Here is a 20,983-nt window from a genome sequence, read left to right on the forward strand (position 1 = left end):
AGTAATAGGAAATACGACCAGTGCTAAATCAAAATAAACTTATACGCGTCTTTCGAAGTAGTTGTAAAACTTCGGCAAAAATCGGTAACAATGAATTTTATACTGAAGTAGGTATTCCAAACAACCATACTTAATTCAGATTTAATAAATAAAGAATCATATTATTGGGACCAAAGTGCTGAGGTATTTAGATCATAAACTGTCAGTGATATGGTTGAAATAGATACCCAAACACCGAGTGCTTGTCTTGAGACCTTGAGAGTTAAATACGATTATTAATACCGAATAAACAATTATGAATCTCCGGGGATTTCCCTATATTTTAAAAGAAATTTAAAGTAAATAGTTACAATTAAACAGTTTTTAAAAATATAGTTAGCTAAGGCTGTTCGTAATTATAATACTCTCTATTATTTATATATTTAATAATTTATGTGAACACTATGCAAACTATTACTGTTGATTTCAACAAAATCACATAAAAGGGATTAAAAAGATTAGGTACTTGCGGGGTTTTTCAACGGGCCGGACAAAGTAAGCGAAAGGGCCGGACCCGGCCCGCGGGCCGGCTTTTGCCCACCCCTGTGCTATAGCCTTATTCTTTAACTATATCGCTGTAATAACAATGTTTCTAGACAGGTAAATTATCATTGTATACTGGGCGTACCAATCAAACTGGTTTTTTTTTCAATTTTCACAACACCCTGTGGAATATTCTAGCCTTTATACAATATTGAAATTAAAACCCAACTATAGCCCCAGGTTTTCTTAACGTTCTGTTTGTTATTCATTCGCTTATGTTGGATAATAAAAAAGTTAGGGACTTTAACAACTAAACATGTTCTTTATCAATACATGGTGTTTCTAAATAAGTGCGACAAACTTTAAGGGGTAATTCTGCATGAAAAAATAATGATCGTTTACTTGATAAAGCTATGTCCGCAAATGCTTGCAAATATAAAATTCTTTTGCCAAACGATCATTATTTTTTCATGCAGAAATTACCCCTTAAAGTTTGTCGCACTTATATTTAGAAACACCTGTATCGATAAAGAACATGGCTAGTTGTTAAAGTCCTTAACTTTTTATTATCCAACGTAAGCGAATGAATAAAAAAACAGAATGTTAATAAAACCTGGAGCTATAGTTAGGCTTTGATTTAAATATTTTATAAAGGCTAGAATATTCCACAGGGTGTTGTGAAAATTGAGAAAAAAAACCCAGTTTGATTGGTACACCCGATATACAATGAAAATTTACCTGTCTATCAACAATATTATCATAGCTATTTTGTTAAAGAATAAGGCTATAACATATTAAAAAAAATTACTCAAATCGGACAACAGGTTTGGGAGATACGAGACATCAAAAATTACCCATTTTTTTGGGGTGCCCGTTTTTCGTGCCGGTGAGTGTAGATTAAATTAGAAGTTCATTGTAAAAAAGGAAGTAAACAAAAACACGAGAAAAATGAATTTATATAAGTAAATAAGTAAGTAAATATTATAGATTAAAATAAGTACAGAAAATATATAATTATAGAGATATATAATCACTTATTGTACCTTCATTTAAGGCTAACTTTAAAAGTAAAGCAGATCTGCTATTATTCATGTTTAAAAACAAAACGCACACAAAACACTAAGTACGATTAGGACCGCGAATCTACAACAGATAAATGTCTGGAAACCGTTACACAGGGTTGCCAAAAAACGGAAGTCACACCGAGCGGTGTGGTATACAGAAGACGCTACGCGTTGTGTACATAGCCTGTATAGTAGCACGGGAGCGACACTAGCGCTGGTGATATACCGTCGAACTAAAATCTGATCTTATGAGTATGTTAGATACGATATGACTTCCAGCGAAATTTTTAATATAAGCCTTCTGATACCATCTAGTAGCCAAATTCGTAAAAATATAGGCAAAACGTTGTGACTTCCGAAATCGGAAGTCATAACGGTATATATGAAGTAACAACGTATTACGAGAATCTACTTTGGAAGTCACATGGATACATGTATCAATATATATATATATATATAATATATATATATATATACGGGGTGTCATATCGGCTGACGCCGCATCCCCACACCTAACCGCCATCTATTTCTATCCTGGGCATCTTCCTCTTCCAAATCTCGGTGTTCCATGGCCTTCCTTATCGTGTCATTCCAGGATAGTCTTGGTCTTCCCCTTTTCTTCCTACCTGGGGGTTTCCATTTCAGGAGTTTCTTTGGCCATCGTTGGTCGTCCATTCTAAGTAAGTGACCGAACCATGTTAAGCTTCTTCTCTCGAGCCTGTCTACCGCTGTATCGTGTGCCTGCATAATTCTTCTTATTTTTCGTTGCGTACTCTGTCCAATCGGGAGATTCCAGCACTTCTGCGTATGTAGTCCATTCCCACAGCATTGATCCTTCTTCTGGACTCTGCTGTTAATGTCCAGACTTCGCTTCCATACATGAGCACCGATTCCACAAATGTCTTCCCTATTCTTAATTTTGTAGTTCTGGATACATTTTTATCCCACCACACGGAATTCAAGCAACCTACTACCTTCCTACTTTGTTCAACTCGCCTTTGAATTTCTTTGTTGCCTAGGCTTTCTCTGTTTATTGCAGCTCCCAGATATTTGAATTCTTCAACCTGTTTAATTGATGTGTTCTCTGTTATTAGGATTTCAAAGTGGGCGTCAGAATTTACGACTAGATATTCTGTTTTTTCTATATTTATATTTAATCCCCATTTTTTGTAGGTTGAATACAGGCGGGTTAACATGAATTCCATGTCATGCGAATCTTGTGCCAGTACTGCTTGATCGTCAGCAAAGTGGATGTTAAACAGGCAGTCATCTCCGATCATGATTCCCATTAGTCCACAACTTCTTTTCCATTCTTTTAAAGCGACTTCCAAGTATATGTTAAATAGCAACGGTGATAAGCTACAACCTTGCTTCGGTCCTTTTTCTATTTTTGTTCCTTCAGATAGTTGTGTGCCAATCTTGACATATCCCACATTATCGCTGTACAATGATTTGATAATATGTATAATAGCCGGACTAACTTTCATTTCAACAAGGGCATGCCACAACTTGTTTCTAGGGACGGAGTCATATGCCTTTTCCAAGTCTATGAAGGCAATATGGGTTTCTTCATTTACGCTCGTCCTTTTCTCTATAAGTTGTTAGATGACGAAAAGGTTGTCCACACATGAGCGTCCCGCCGTAAAACCACTTTGATCTTCACTTATTCTCCCTCTTGTCTCTACGTCTAATCTGTTATTTATTATTCTGCTAAATAGTCTACTAATAGTACTGTTAACACTAAGGCCACTGTAATTAGACGGATTACTATGTTTCCCCTTTTTGTAGATGCTCGAAATGTAGGATATTTTCCATTCTCGAGGAAAATAATTAGTTGCAACACATCTATTCATTAACTTAGTTAAGCGTTCTATAAGCATTTTCCCTCCATATTTAATCATCTCTGTCATGATTCCTCCTGGGCCTGGAGCCCTGCCGTTTTTCATCGATTTAAGTGCTTTAACTAGTTCTGCCTCAGTTATTATAAGGCTATCTTCTTCTCGACGTACAACCTGTGTCGCCTGCTTTATAAATTATTGTCGATCTTCACTAAATAAGGCCTGATAGTATTCTTTCCAGTCTTGAGTTCGGATTGTGAACCACCTTTGGATGGTTTTGTATTTTATTCGATTTTCTTGTGTACTACTTGATAGCCAAGTATTATAAAGCTTGTTCTTTTCTTTTATTTTATCTTCTATTTTAGGAGACATCCAGAGCGGATCGTATTTCGTTTTACTTTTTTGTCCAAAGGCTTCATTGGCGGCTTGATGTAACGCTGTTAACAAATTATTATATTCTTCTTCCACGTCGTCCACCACTTCACGATTCTCCAGCTGCTGTTGAAGTCTATTTTCATATAGCTTTTTAGTAGTCTCGTCTCTAGTGTTTTTTTAAATAACTCCGAAAATATCAATTTTAGAAAACAACTGACTTGACCATTGAAAAATTCAGAAAATTTTACAAAAAAAAACCCTATATAAAGAATTTTCTAAAATTAAATCTGTATCTTCTATAATTTTTTATTTATAACGCTAAAGTCACCCTTCTCACAAACATTGGCGCACTGTAAACTAGCATACGACGAAGTGTACGGTTGAGTTATTTTAATGTAATTCTTTAACTAATAAATCAAATAAAATTTTACAAACTGATCATGAAAGAAGAATAATTAAGCTATCTTATGGTTATAATAAAATGAAATAAAATGTTGGGCATAAGTACGGTGGGGGCGGAAAGTGAGCCTTACATGAATTTCGTTTAAAAATGATTTAAAAATGTGTAACTAATACAATTTTTCTTATAAAACCCTCAAGTTGGCACAACTTACCTTTCAAGCATCTTACTAAATGATGTTTCATTTAAAAAAATCTCAAAAATTTAATTCAAATGATATGACTTCTCAAAAAATGTAATTTTTGAAATCTTCGTAGTTTTATAGAATTACCACCACTTTAAGACGGTATTACGCAAGTTTGAACAGATCTATTACAGTTTTATAAGTACTTTGTTAAAGCTTAGGATGTAATCTTCAAAATGCACTAAATTATTTTACTTTAGAAATGAAATAGACTATTTCTTTTTGAGAAAATTAAGAAAGATAACAAAAATGTAATACAAAAACCGAAAATTACCAGCTAAAAAATGTTTATACAGAGTGATCAAAACTTTTTTCTGTAAAACTTACCTAAAATACATTTAATAATAAGCTTCAACAATAATAAATGTTCAGCAAAAAATTTTTTTTTTAAGTTATACTTCTTTAGACGCGATTGAGAGTAAAATTTCATAATTCTGCGCGCATGCGCACACAGACAGTATGTACTTAGTTGCAAAGAATTCTTCAGAATTAAAAAACGGTTCCGAACTCTGGAGAGGAAACAGATAAGAGATAGAGCATTGCACTAGAGATCGAGAGGTCGCGGGTTCAAATCCCGGACGATTCACGTTTTTTTTTTAATTTTTGGTAGTTTTAATAAAAAAATCTTGAAAGTGGTAGGTAAGAAAGTTAGTTTAAGATTTAAATAAAATGAAAATATAAACAGTTAAGTATATTTATTTCGTTGAAATTATATAATAGAAGTATAACTTCTTACGTGCGTACAAGGTACACACACATTATTTTTAGCTCTTATACAGTATGTCTGCGTAACTTGGAACCTATTGATAACTTTTTTATTATCAGTTTTACGAAAAAAAGTTATTCTTTATAAAATACTCTGCATCGTATAGGATCTGCGATGCAATCATCAAATATCAAATTTAATTAATTTTATACGAGGTATGTCAAAAAATATGAATTTCGTTCAAGACCAAAGTACCGTTACATTTCACAATATCGAAAAGTGTTATTAAGAAAAGTGGTTTGGAATTGAAAAATTTGTTTTAGTGTTCAATTACATCCTTCTAATTAAAATATTGTAAATAATAAATGCACTTAACTCTTAAGAAAAATTCATATTTTTTACATACCTACCTCGTATAAAATTAAAAAAGTTTGATATCTGATGGTTGTATCTTAGATTTTAGACCAGGGAGAGTATTTTATGAAGAATAATTTTTTTTTCGGAAAATTTATAATAAAAAAGTTTTCCATATGTTTCCTAGCTACGCAGACATACTAATAACAGCTTCTGTATAAGAATTTTCAAATTGCAATGCAATATTTGGATTCAGAATAATCAAAAACAAAATAGAAAAATATTTGATCAAAGTAAAATGATGAATTTAACGATATTTTTAAAATTATTTTTACAAAACAATTGTTATTGTTAAAACAATTAATAAACAATTAGCGGCCAAATCTGCGAGTAGAACTTTTTACTTTAACATGTATATAAACTAACAAAAAAGTTTTAGAAAAATATAAGCTTGTTTGAATTTTCCGAAACAATTCATATTTTCGTTCTAACTGCACTCCCCTACTATGGTTACCACAATTACGTTCCGACTATTTCTGGTAAATGTTCTTATTTGAAAACTAATTAATTCAAAATTCATTTAAATTTTTTGCATATATAGAATAATTTAGTCGGACATTAAACGTTGAAGGCCCCACGGGTATCTATTATAGATAACAACGCTTTCGGTCAATGTATATACCTCGGGCCAAAAGCCCTCGTTATATACGCCATTGACCTCAAGCGTTATTATCCTTATAATACCCTTGGTAATACCTTAATAACTATTATATATTCTTTTAATAGTTGTGCACATTTTTAATTTGCAGGAACAGCTGAAGTCGATGAAAAAATAGACCATCTAGAATCTGGCGAAGAGGGAGAAGCTGACTTCGACGATAAAAAGGAAAGCGGAATCATCGAACCAGGAGAAAAAGAAAAGCTATCCGAGGAAGTAATAGACTTAGGTCCGTTGGATATCGGCGAAGAATTTGGCGAAGAATACATAGGTAAATTACCCGATGACCATGAAAAAGATAAATATGAAGGTAAATATACTTTTTTTGTGAGTTTGGTGGCCTTGGCCGAGAAACTTGACCAGATATTTTGATATTTTAAAACAAACAGATTTTTTGCAATCAGGGGAATTTTTTCTGTATTTCTGACTCTAAATTAGCACATTACAATTATTTAAATAATTCATTATTTTGGTTGTATATATTTTTTGTAATTATAGTTTTAATCGTTTTATCTTTTTTGTGTATTTAATTATATTTTGAAGTTATTTTTTTTATTTTTTAATTGTTTTTTACTACTCTTTAGAGATTATAATAATCCATATTTTCAATAGTAAGTGCTACAAGTCATCATCACTGTCTTTGCCATTATCCCTATACGAGGTCGGCTTCCCTAATTGTATTTCTCCATAAGTTTTTATCTTGGGTCATATCAACATCAATCCCCTTTAGCGACATGTCCTGCCTAAGCGTCTTCCCCCCCCCCCTCAGGTCTTCTTTGGTCTTCCTCTCCTACTTCATTCAGGAACCCGCAGTTGAGCAATTCTTCGTATTGGTTGATCAACGTCTAGCTAGACGTTGAATATGACCAAACCATCTTACCCTATGCTCTCCCATTTTAGCATCAACTCGTGCTACCACTAGACTTCGTCTAATATACTCATTCCAAATTTTATCCTTTTTTGTTACTCCACTCATCCATGTAATTATCATTTTCGCCACATGCATTCGTTGTTCCTCTTTCTTTTTAACTGCCAACATTCAGTTCTGTATATCATAGCCGGACTTATGGTTCTGTGATTGAATTGTCCCTTTAGCTTCATTGGACCTTTTTTGTCACACAACACACTACTAGCGTCTTTCCATTTCATCCATCCAATCCTAATTATGTTGCATGCATCTCCATCTATTTCCCCATTACTCTGTAATGCCGATCCTAGGTATTTAAAACTTTCACTTTTCACAATCACTTCACCATCCAAAGGTATCATTTATTTGTAGTATATATAGGGTGAGGAAGATAAAGGGCCTATTAGAAATATCTCGAGAACTAAAGGCAACAGAATCATAAAAATTGGAATGAAGGGGTTTTGAAGACTGATCTATTTAATGAATATATTTTCATCTATTTGGTACTTCCGGTTATACCGGAAGTTGCTTATAACTTTGTTTTTTTTTAATGGGACACACTGTATATTTTTACATTTTTGGATTCTTCTTGATTTCTTCTTTCGTAGAATGTGAGGTTCTCTAATATTATACAGGGTAGTTTAAAAGATAATTACGTGTTTTTATTCATTTCGTAGCAACTTTCACACCCTGTAGAATTGTAGTAGTTTGAGATCAAAATCTCTATTTACCTTCAAATGATTTTTAATAAAGTCTGCTATGGTTAAGAATTATTAGTATAGCTAATTTTTTAAGATGTTAATGTATTTATTTCCGAAAAATTATTTGTGATTGAATATTTTCACGGCCAACCTAATAAAATTTCACGTATTTTGTGTTGCAATTAAGGTTTGGCGTTAAGCACCAATAACTCACAAACTAAAGCAATTAGGTATAGGAAATGCTTAAGAAATGAAAAAGTACCATAAAATAACATTTCATTACAATACTAAAATACAGGGTGTTTCATTTAAGAAAATTCAGAAGATACTCATTCCGAGTTTCGATCAACCCTGTATACTAAAAGGGAAAAATTTAACTATACCAATGATTTTTAACAATAGTAGACTATATTTAAAATCATTTGAACATAAATACAGTTTATTATGTCAAACTACTACAATTCTACCGGGTGTGAATATTGCTACGAAATTAATAAGGAAACGTAATTATCTTTTAAGCTACCCTGTATAATATTATAAAACCTTATATTTTAAGAAAGAAGAAATCCAGAAGAATCCAAAAAAATAAAAATATACAGGGTGTCCCATTTAAAAAAACGAAGTTACAATCAACTTCTGGTATAACCGGAAGTAGCAGATAGTCCAAAATATTTTCATTAAATAGTTCACACCTCAAAACCCCTGTATTCCAATTTTCATGATTCTCTTACCTTTAGTTTTAGAGATATTTCTAATAAGCTCTTTATCTGCCTCACCCTGTATAAGGTGTCGCAAAAGTAACGGAACGGTCGATTATTATCGAAACAAATATCGGATCTAAAAACTGAAAAATATGTTTTCAATAATTTTCAAAAATCTAACGAATGACACTAAACACGACGCCCCACTCCACCCCTAGAGGTGGGGTGGGGGTCACTTTAAAATCCTAAATATGAACCCACAGTTTTTATTGCAGATTTGGATTCCTTACGTAAAAGTAAGCAACTTTTATTCGAAACATTTTTTCGAACCGTCGATAGATGGCACTATAATCGGAAAAAACGGTTTATCCTGATACCATAGGTAAATTATAGAAACGGTCTAATATCTCGAGAAATTCACTTCCAAATAAAAAACCAAAAAACACCTTTTTAATATTTTTCAAAACCTATCGAATGACACCAAACACGATTCCCACTCCACACCCTGGATGTGGGGTGGGATAACTCTAAAATCTTAAATAGGAACTTCCTTTTTTATGGCAGTTTTAGATTCCTCATGAAAGAATAAGTAACATTTATTTGAAACATTTTTTAGAATTGTTGATAGATGGCGCTAATAAATCGTATTTTTCCAATTATAGCGCCATCTATCAACAATTCTAAAAAATGTTTGTCCAAATCTGCAATAAAAAATGGGGGTTCCTATTTAAGATTTTAATGTTACCCCCCACCCCACCTCCAGGGGGTGGGGTGAAAAGTGATGTTTGGTATTACTCGATAGGTTTTTGAAAAATATTATACACGTATTTTTGGTTTTCAATTTGGTGAAAGATATTAGACCGTTTCTATAATTTACTATGGTATCACGATAAATCGTTTTTTCCGATTCTAGCGCCATCTATCCACAATTCGAAAAATGCCTTGAATAAAAGTTACTTACTTTTATGTATGTAATACAAATCTGCAATAAAATCTGAGGTTTCCATTTAAGATTTTAAAGTTACCCTCACCCCACCTCCTGAGGGTGGAGTGGGGGACCGTGTTTGGTATTATTAGATAAATTTTTAAAAATTATTGAATACTTTTTTTTTCAGTTTTTCGACTCGATGTTTATTTCGCGAAATATTCGACCGTTCCGCTACTTTTCGGACACTCTGTATAAAACCCATATATTTTGGTTTCTATAATTGATATTATTACTATTTTTTTATTTATATTACTTTGTGGTAAACAGAGATGGATTTAGATTTGTTAAAAGCGCTGATACAAATATACGAAGAACGAAGTCCTTCAGATTACTTACGAAATCAGGTAAACAATATAAGTTTTAATAATTAATTTCATTTTTTTGTAGTAAAATAATAAGTCCGTCCACCTACCGAAAGGGCTTTTAGCTAACCTTCATTTCGAAAACACTGTTCTCGAACATCCTAATATAGAAGTGACTAAACTTTTCCCTTAGTGGCTACTTATTCTGTAAAATATAGTCTACACGCAACTATGAATATGGACAAAAAATTTAGGATTTTTCAAAGGACCCCGCAAACTAATTATATGTAAAACCAACCCCGGTCAAATTTAACGAAAGTTCAGTCAATGATAGTCCTCAGTGCGTGGGTTAAAAAGTCCAGGGCACCTAGATCTAAAAAACTATTATTCTGAAGCTATCCGGTACTGCTGGGATATTTGGCAATGAAGTTTCAGTTCCTCATTTAAAATTTAATTTTAATATGCAGTAATCACGCTACTAGACACACGAGCACATTGAGATAGTACAGTCCTGGATCCTTCACCTTTTGCACTGTTTACTTGCCGAGAAGTAAACAGATTGATCCTACATAGAAAAAGTCCCTTGACGTAAAAGAAGTAGTATTGAGAAGTTGGATAATATTCAAAATGTCATGGATAACCCGGATAATCCAGAAATGCCTACGTGACGTCTAAAACGTCAGAAAATGTATAATAAATACGTGTTATATCATAAATAAGTGTTGACAGTTTATAGGACGGTTGTATTTGAAGTTCATAGTTGTCATTGTGTTACAGTTATAAAAGTTATAAAGTATTGTAATATTGTAATATTGTTGGTGTTTGAATAAAGTTATTTCAAAACAGAGTACACACCTAACAATACTATTGTAACTTCAAGAAAAAGCGTCAATTATTATCATAATTATATACATTATTATCATAATTATATTAAAATTATTATCATAATTATATCAATTATTATCAATTATCGTGACACTCACATGACATGACAGACATGAAAATCACATCTGAGAATGGGCCGGATTAGCCTAGAAATTAGGTACCGTGTGTCTACTAGCATGGCGCTTACTGTATGTATGACTAACATTGTGAAAACTTGTTAATGTTAGTAAACCAAGAAAAGTCACCGAGGGTACATGGTGGGGGGAATTTCTTTCAAGCTCCTGAAAACTGAAAAAAGAACTTCAAAACGGAGCGCCTTTGAAAAATTTGCATATTATCTTGGGTTCTAAGTAACGTAGAACCTTTTTCTTTTGACTTCTGTAGCTCGTCTAATTAATAATTTGGTGTAGCTCGTTGTAACATTTTCACTATTATGAAACCACCACCAACCCCTAAAAATTTTGTGTTAGTGAATCATTTTTTTCTTTTTTTTTTTCTTTTTTACATTTCCAATCAGTTAAATTTTCTATATATGCTTTGAAGGAATACAACGAAACGCCTTAACAAAATAACTTTATAATAAAAACACATAACTACTGCTTTTTTCAAAAATTTTATTATTTCCTTTAACATAATGATAATTTCTGTTTTAAAAAACAATAATTTCTAGATTTTTTTAAATGCTTCGTTTACTGAACAATTTTCCGCTATGTTATTTTACAAAAGTTTAACATAGAAAGAAAACATATATTACATACGCTATAAATTATATAATATTTGAAGTGAAAACTTCTTTAGCGATGTTGTGCACTTTTAGGATGAGGAAAAAGCATTGAAGTCGCGACCGTCATCGCTTCGCCGAAATAAATTCTGTACGTAGGTATATACCGAATCGTATAACGATGGTGAATCGTAAAACGGGCCATAGGAAACTCAATGTAAAATTCTAAACTGCTGAATTCCTGCTTCCCTAATTATTTCACATCAAAAGTCATGAGAGAATATTTGTAGAGAATGGGAATCTGTATTAAAATCAGAAGTTAAAATTGTTCTACGATTTAAAAGCATTCCAAAATTTTGAAAAATATAATAAATGTGCCACAGTAGGTATGTGTGTAAAAGTTAGGCTGCACGTTACTATTTAACTGACAGTGCTCACACCATTTACTGAATAATAACTTTCTCCGCAACTGAGGGTATCTTATCAACTGTATTGTTTTTAAACAATAAATGATAAAATAAAAATATTGACAGTTCAAAAATGTGAAAATAATAACTTCATTGTGAAACATTATTGCACTGTGTGTGGCCTAATTTTGGGCTGAAAAACTGAAAAATGTATTACATTTTTACAAAATTTTGGAATATGTTTAATTCGTAGAACAATTTTAACAGATGTTTTCAATACAGATTTCAATCCTCTACAAATAATTTTTAATGTCTTTTGATGTAAAATAATTAGGGAAGCAGGAATTCAACAGTTTAGAATTTTACATTGAGTTTCCTATGGCCCGTTTTCCAATTCACCGCCCGGTATATTATGTGTATGTATATATAAATAGTACAGGACGCACGAAACGCATATATAATATAGGTATAGCACTTGTATTTGGATGGGGAAAAAGCATTGAACTGGCGACCGTCATCGCTACGGCGAGATATTAGTAATTTATATACTAAAGATTGAATTGCGTATAAGTTCGACCGAAGTTATAATAGTTTGAGGAGGGATAGAGTGTGTAGCCGAAGGCGCTGACGTACACTTTCAATCATACTTTCAACGTCGCTAAAGAAGTTTTCACTTCTGTCGGCACTCCCCTGAGTGCCAGTTTTTTTATTTAAATACTACCTACTGTATTTTAGGTACAACATTTCCCAGGTTATACATACGAAGAAATTCTTAAAAAAATGAAAGATATAACACTGGAAAAAGAAGGTCCGAAAAAGTCGAAACTTGAAGAAGCTATGATTCAATGGCTTAGAGATGTTGCTCCGGATCAAGTAAATGAGCGGAATCTAAAAGCCATACATGAATATGCCTGTGCTCTGTTAGCCGAACTGAAAAAACGAGGATGGAGTGGTAAGTTTGTGCTTCTTCTTCTTGTAGTGCCTATCCGTTTCGGATGTTGGCGATTATCATGGCAATCTGTACTTTGCACACTGCTGCTCTGAGAAGATTTGTGGTTGTTGTGTTGAACCACGTACGTAGATTTTTCAGCCAGTAAATCCTTAGCCTTCCTGGTCCTCGTTTTCCTTCTACTTTTCCCTGTAAGATTAGTTGCAGCAGTCCATATCTCTCACTGTTCCTCATGATATGACCGTTGTAGATATTCGATTTTGACTGTGTTTATTGTGGTTAAAACTCTTTTCCTTTTTGCATTCTTAATAAAATACCCTGATTGTAACGTAGTCGCTATAAACTATCTTCAGGCTTCGACGATTAATCCATATTACGAAAGCCTCACTTTTCTTGCAGGTGGCGTCTGCGAGAGTCCACGACTCAACTCCGTAAACAGTATAAGGAATATATAACATCGTAGTAACCTGATTTTTATGGGTATTGATAAATCATGACATTTGAATAGACTAGCCATTTTTTGAAATGCAGATTTTGCTTTCTCTATCCTACATTTGATTTCTAGGAAATGGTCCCAATTTTTATTGACGTTCGTACCAAGGTTTAACATTCTTGACGTTCCCCACGTTTGACTTTGATATCGTCGAATTTTCCTACCTTTGTCTGGATAGACAATGTTTGATTCCAGTAAAAATTGCTAATAGGGGAGTGCAATTAGAACGAAAACATGCATTGTTTCGGAAAAATTCAAACAAGCTTATATTTTTCTAAAACCATTTTTGTTAGTTTATATACATGTTAAAGTAAAAAGTTCTAGAAAAAGAAAATAATCGTTTTCGTTTTGATTCAATTCGAGTCTCTTGCCATCCTCTGACACAGTGTTTCTGGGTCTCTACCCTTTATCAAAGAGGCTATTGCAAGTAGACTGAATTGAATCAACTCGAGACGAAGAAGAACTGCATCTATTAAAATATCTGCAGTATATTGTGGTTAAACTGTCCTCTAACGGGGAATGACAAAATAAATAAAATAAATTTCGACCAAGAGTCAGGATTCTGTTAACCGAGATACGATACTATCAAGCGGCGCCGCTAGGAGGAGCTTCTCCAACAATGCGTCTCAGAATACTTTAAGAACACTTGGTCATTTTGTACTCAGTTTTGTTACTCAGTTTAGATACCTTGGTACAAACAATAACAATTGTTTTGTATAAATAATTTTAAAAATATCGTCTTGATCAAATATGTTTCTATTTTGTTTTTGGTTATGCTGAATCCGAATATGGAATTACAATTTGAAAATTCTTATACAGAAGCTCTTATACAGTATGTTTGCGGAGCTAGGTACCACATGGAAAACTCTTTTATTATCAATTTTAGGAAAAAAAGTTTTCTTCATAAAATGCTCTACTTGGTCTAGAATCTAAGATACAACCATCAGATATCAAACTTTTTTAGTTTTATACGAGGTATGTAAATAATATGAATTTTTCCTAAGAGTTAAGTGCCTTTATTATTCACAATATTTTAATTAGAAGGATGTAATTGAACACTGAAACATATGTATTAATTCTAAATAACATTTCTTAATAACAATTTTCGATATTGTGAATTATAAAGGTACTTTACTCTTGAGTGAAATTCATATTTTTTGACATACCTCGTATAAAATTAATAAAATTTTATATTTGATGGTTGCATCTTAGATTGTATACGATGCAGAGTATTTTATAAAGAATAACTTTTTTTCGTAAGACTGATAATAAAACAGTTATCAATAGGTTCCAAATTACGCAGACATACTGTATAAGAGCTAAAAAATTTTTTTTGTTGAACATTTATTATTGTTGAAGCTTATTATTAAATGTATTTTAGTTAAGTTTTACAGAAAAAAGTTTTGATCACTTTGTATAAACATTTTTTTTGCTGGTAATTTTTTGTTATCTTTCTTAATTTTCTTAAAAAGAAATAGATTATTTCATTTCTAAAGTAAAATAATTCAGTGCATTTTAAAGACTACATCTTAATCTTAAAAAAAACACCTACAAAACTGTAATAGATATATTCAAACTTGAGTAATACCGTCTTAAAGTGGTGTTAATTCTGTAAAACTATAAAATTTTCAAAAATTACATTTTTTGAGACGTCGTATCATTTGAATTAAATTTTTGAGATTTTTTTTTAATAAAACATCGTTTAGTAAGATATTTAAAAAGTAAGTTGTGCAATTTAGAGTTTTATAAGAAAAATTGTATTAGTTACACATTTTTAATTTTAAACAAAATTCATGTAAGTCTTATTTTCAGCCCACACCGTACTTATGCCCATACATTTTATTTATTTTTATTATAACCATAAGATAGTTTAATTATTCTTCTTTCATGTCCAATTTGTGAAATTTCATTTGATCGATTAGTTAAAGAATTAAATTAAAATAACTCAACCGTGCACTTCGCCGTACGCTAGTTTGCAGTGCGCCAATGTTTGTGAGAAGGGTGACTTTAGCGTTAAAAATAAAAAATTATAGAAGCTATAGATTTAATTTTAGAAAAATCTTTATATAAGGTTGTTTTTGTAAAATTTTCTGAATTTTGCAATGGTCAAGTCAGTTTTTTTCTAAAATTTATATTTTCGTAGTTATTTAATAAAACATCTAATTTCGCACTTCATTTGTTTAATAAAAAATGAAGCACCCACTTCTCGAGTAGAACTTTTTGATATGTTGTTTATTAAACATTTCTTAGTGAAATTACAAAAAGTTCTACCTTGTTTGATTTTTTCCGAAGGGAAAATCTATATGCACTCTCCTATAATAATTTTTAGATCGCAGGATTTTACTCCTGTATTGGTTAATATCTCCAAGTTTGTGCTTATAATAGCTTTTGATAATAAATTTTAACTATAAAATAATTCGAATATCCTGGTTGGTCCTAGTCGAAGTTTAATACTTCTCCTTTTTCGCCAAGGGACTTTTTCTATGTTGAATAAATCTTAGGGTATTGTCGTGACGCTTCTTCTTCTTTATAGTTATTTGCCTCTTTCCTTGACATATCTCAGGCTTTTGGCAAGGTATGGCACATAGGACTACAAATAAAATTAAAGAAGCTCCTACCCTATCCTCACTTCCAGCTCTTAAAATCCTATATAGTAAATAGACACTTCCTGGTGAAGCATGGTACCGAGCACACTACGATATATCCTATTCACTCAGGCATCCCACAAGGCAGCGCTCTCGGCCCAATTCTATATCTTTTATACACAGCGGACATTCCAACATCTAGTACAACTACTGTTGCAACGTATGCAGATGACACTGCTATCCTGGCATCCCACACAGATCCATCAACAGCATCAAGAAATCTTCAATCAAACCTAAATATAATTCAGCAATGGAAGAAAGTATGGCGCATCAAATCTAATGGAACTAAGTCTACACATGTTACATTCACACTACGTAGAGAAACGTGCCCCCCTGTATATATTGATAATTGTTTAATTCCTCAATCCGAGGACGCTAAATATCTTGGCATGCACTTGGATCGACGTCTAACTTGGAAAAAACATATTTTTAACAAACGAAAACAGCTTGGACTTAAATTGAGAAATATTTATTGCTCATTGGACGCAATTCAAAACTATCTTTGGATAACAAAATTTTACTCTACAAGTCCATCCTAAGCCCTAAGCCCATATGGACTTATGGGATTCAGCTATGGGGCACTGCTAGCGTCTAGCGTCTCCAATACAAACATCTTACAGAGATTCCAAAACAAGGTGCTGCGTGCCATAGTCAATGCGCCATACTATGTATCCAACGAGGTGATTCAACACGACATCCCCCTAGAATCCGTGAAAGAAGCCATACAACGTTTTAGTGCTAAATACTGTGAACGAGTGCTAGTGCATCCTAATGCGTTTGCTCGACAACTAAATGTGCGGGACGTTTTTGAAGTGCGTAGACTAAAAAGGCAATTGCCGTCCGACTTGTCCAACTGAACATAATACGTGTGTTCAAACTAATAAAATTTTAATTTTAGAGTTGTAAAGAGGTTACTCACTGGACTAACTCTCTACATGTCTGTATTTTTTACCATAACAAATGCTTAATGCCCAATGGGCAGATTGTTGTACTCAATGGAGTTAATAAAAAAAAAAGTTATTTGCCTCTAATAACTGGACTATGAGGGGTCGACTTAAACCAACATTGTGGATCAGCTCCATGATATCAATGAAGAATTATATCAATTATGTACAAAAATATATTATATAAATATTAATTTCACTTTTTTTAAGTAAATTTTCTATTTCAGTTTCAAATTTTCTACCTCTCAATATTTCTCTTGCATCCATTCTCACTTGGCAAAATTACTCGTTAAGTTCTTTTTATGTCGTTACATTTTTATTTTTTGTCCCGCTTCTGTTTACCATTAGTTGTTATATTTCGTTTATCTTTCTTTACGTTTTTCCTTCTGTATATTTTGTTTTGTTGCCTTCACAGGCACGTTTTTAAATATATTCCACATGTTCCTAATGTTCCCGTTGGCTGTGTTGAACATCTACCAGTTTCTTATAATCCTCTTGTTGCCATTGATTAGCACTGTAACACTTCTTCCTTTCATAGGTAACCATATAGAAGGAACCATAGGTTGCCATTCATATAGAATTATTCCCGCATTCTTATAGAACCCATATTATTCTCTGTAGTGACCTAGTTTTATTTAATTTTTATTCCATTTCATTTATTTTATAATTTTAGAAGAAGACATCGATAAACTAGGGCCGTTCATTGAAGGGGAAGATGCAGGTACGTAGAAATTTTTTGATATAAATATTATATAAAAGATGTTAAAATGTCAGTAGACAAAAAGAAACAAAATCACCATAGGTATCACATTTAAAAGTAGACAAAACAATTCTCTAACATAATTACAATACTACAATATTAGTTTTATAGACACATAGGTATATTGTGTTACTTTTTTTATTTTGTTTTTTAATTATTTTACTGTGTTTTTTTATTATATATTTTAATTTGTAGTAAACACTTTTTTATGTTAACAATTACAAAATACAAGGGGTGCCCGATCTAATTTTATTGTGACTATAATTAATTAATAATCAACAAATGGCTTTTTAATAAATTAAAAAAAAAATCGACTCGGGCAGATATTATTTCAGACTTTTTAGATCATTCTAAACAAAAAAGGTATTTTGTAATTTTTCCCTTAAGTTGATTGTTTTCGAGTTATAAACAATTTAAAATTTAAAAAAATAGCGAAAGATAACGATTTTCAAGGCTCAAAAACATAAGTAAAAAAGATCATTTTTGAAATTACGAAGTACCTAAATTCAAGTTTAAACCTTATTCTATCATTTTTTGATAAGTGTCTTGGACTTATTTCATTTTGAAACATTGGTTTTTAGTTGCTAATGCCCGTCTTCTCATAAGAAACCTTCGTCATTAACAATTAAAAAATATAATTTAGAATAAAACATGACAAAAATTCTTATCGGGACCTGATAAAAGAGAAGGTTTGAACTTCAATCTAGGTATTTGATGATTACAAAATTTTATTTTTTACTTGTGTTTTTGAGCCTTAAAAATCGTAATCTCGTTCTTTTTTCAGTTTTAAATTGGTTAAACGATCAAATTAATAGAAAAATTACAAAAGATCTTTTTTGTTTAATAATCCAAAAAATCTAAAATAATATCTGGCCGGGTCGAAAAAAAACTTTTTTAAATCTATACAAAAAGTCATTTTTTAATAATTATTAAGTAATTATAGTCAGAACAAAATTAGATCGGACACCCCTTGTTTTTTGTAATTGTTAAAAAAATTAAATTACATATCCAATAATTTTTATTCATTAAACAGCTCGGTCCCGATCGACCTTATAGTGGATCCTCTACTATGTGAAGATGGTGAGAGATAAGTATGAATGGTTCACTAGCGTACTGATAGATCAGCGGGCCCTGGTTTCAGTTGGGATGCGGGCCCCCGCCCAAAACATTAAATATAAATCATCATATATCATAAAATATATCATAAAAACTCAAGCTAATTTATAGTCCATTTACTCACGGTTTCTGCTGTATATTTTAAAGAACTGCTCGGATTGAGATGAAATTTGGCATACACAGAGCTAACATGTCAAACAAAAAAAGTGATACCTATTGTGCCAATGTGATATAATATATATTAAAATATTACTTATATTTACAACATTTACATTGGTAAATAAATTTAAATCAACGATAATAGAGTCAAAAAAGCAAAGCTGGGAAAGAAAATGTCAGGAATTAGATACATACATCGGCGGCCGCAAATCAAGAGAATCCTGGAGGTTTATAAAAAACATCAGATCCAACAAAACAGAACAAATAGCCATACACTCCATAGAACCTGAAAAATGGGAAAAACACTATAAAACACTGTTAGTAGAAGAAAGACCGGAATACAAAAAACATAGAACAACATGAAGTCCTGATTCAAGGGGAGCTATCAACAATCAACATCGAAGACACTAAAAAAAGCTGTATCACTGCTGAAAAATGGACGTGCTCTTGATCCAGAGGGGATATATGCAGAGTTAATAAACAATGGAACCAACAAACTATTCGAGATACTAACAGAAGTTTTCAATAGGCACTTGCATGGAGAACCAGTGCCACAAAGTTGGGAAGAAGGATGGATTACATCTATCCATAAGAAAGAAAATAAGGAAGATTGCAATAACTATCGGGGTATAACTGTTACGAGTACGCTTAGCAGATTATATGGAAGAATTATAAAAGAACGCATATGCGAAGAATACCGCCCTCTTGAGTCAGAAGAACAAAACGGATTCAGAGCAGGACGATCCACAATAGATAGTATTTTCTGCTTATCCCAAATACTCGAGAAAAGAAAAATGAGATCTCGAGAAGTGCATTTACTTTTAGTCGATTTAACAAAAGCATATGACACCGTGCCTGTTGCGAAGTTGTGGAAAGTATTGGACAAAACCAGTATCAGCGTTACACGAATCGATGCTATTAAAGAGCTATATAAGAACACAATAGCAAAAGTTAAAATAGGAAAGGAGGTGTCTAATGGTTTTCAGGTAACAAAAGGACTGAAGCAAGGTTGTTGTTTATCTCCCATACTGTTCAACATATATATCGATGAAGCACTCAGGCACTGGAAGAAGAAGTGTAAAGGGATGGGGCTATCTATTGGGGATGAAACGTTATATACGTTGTACTATGCAGATGACCAGGTAGTTATTGCCCAAGACAAAGAAGACCTGGAGTATATGGCTAGAAAACTAATGGAAGAGTACAAAAAATGGGGCCTCAAAGTAAATGTCCAAAAAACACAATATCTTTGCGTAGGAGGAGAAAATACTGCAGATAACCTCGACTTAGAAGATGAAACTATTAAGAAATATGACCAATGTACATATTTGTGGGTAAAACTGACAAAGACAGGAAGAAGTGATGAAGCCATACAAGACAGAATAACCAAAGGAAAACAAGTTGTAGGTGCCTTGAATTCAGTATTATGGCAAAAAAATATAAGACCGGAAACGAAAAAACGAATATATAATACCATATTAAAACCAGTAATCGTCTATGGCTCAGAAGTGTGGTAGTTACCACAAAAACTTAAAAGTAACCTATTGGCAGCTGAAATGGATTTTTGGAGGAGAGCAGCGGGAAAGTCTAGATTAGAACATGTGAAAAATGAGGACATCAGGAGACAAATGAAAGTACAAAGATCGATTATAGAAGACATCGAAAAACAACAACTAATATGGTACGGACATGTTAGACGTATGGGGGAAGAAAGACTACCCAAAAAGATATTAGAATGGGTACCACCAGAGAAAAGAAAACGAGGACGACCACCAACATGGATCCAAGGAATCTCAAAAGCAATGTCAGCAAGAAATCTATCTGAAGAAGACTGGCAGAATAGACAAGCTTGGCGAACGGGAACCCAAAGGCGTATTACGCTTCTAAGAAGCTTCTATTCTAGTAAGTAGATGACAAAGAAACAGACAAAATTTTCATTCAAAGAGGTGTCAGACAGGGTTGTGTGTTATCCCCAACTTTGTTTGACGTTTACTCAGCAATAATTTTTAACGAAGCGTTGGAAGGGCAATGTGGAGTTCGAATCGGGGGAGAAACTAATAACAACATCAGATATGCAGATGCTA

The 20,983-nt window shown here is 32.6% G+C and overlaps 2 protein-coding genes across 4 annotated transcripts in view; one reads left to right on the forward strand and one right to left on the reverse strand.

Annotated features, from left to right (window-relative positions):
* LOC114330367 (uncharacterized) overlaps window positions 1-20,983 on the reverse strand; it is a 249,884-nt gene that overhangs the window by 118,305 nt on the left and 110,596 nt on the right. The window lies entirely within an intron of this gene.
* The window catches only part of LOC114330370 (uncharacterized), a 149,182-nt gene that overhangs the window by 41,488 nt on the left and 86,711 nt on the right, over window positions 1-20,983 (forward strand). The window contains exons 4-7 of the mRNA XM_050648536.1: window positions 6,313-6,531; window positions 9,786-9,862; window positions 12,569-12,785; window positions 17,538-17,585. Of these exons, the coding sequence (XP_050504493.1) occupies window positions 6,313-6,531; window positions 9,786-9,862; window positions 12,569-12,785; window positions 17,538-17,585 (561 nt within the window). The remainder of the gene's footprint in view (window positions 1-6,312; window positions 6,532-9,785; window positions 9,863-12,568; window positions 12,786-17,537; window positions 17,586-20,983) is intronic.

This window comes from Diabrotica virgifera, chromosome 4 (genome assembly GCF_917563875.1).
Source record: "Diabrotica virgifera virgifera chromosome 4, PGI_DIABVI_V3a".
In the NCBI taxonomy this organism is placed as follows: Eukaryota; Metazoa; Arthropoda; class Insecta; order Coleoptera; family Chrysomelidae; genus Diabrotica; species Diabrotica virgifera.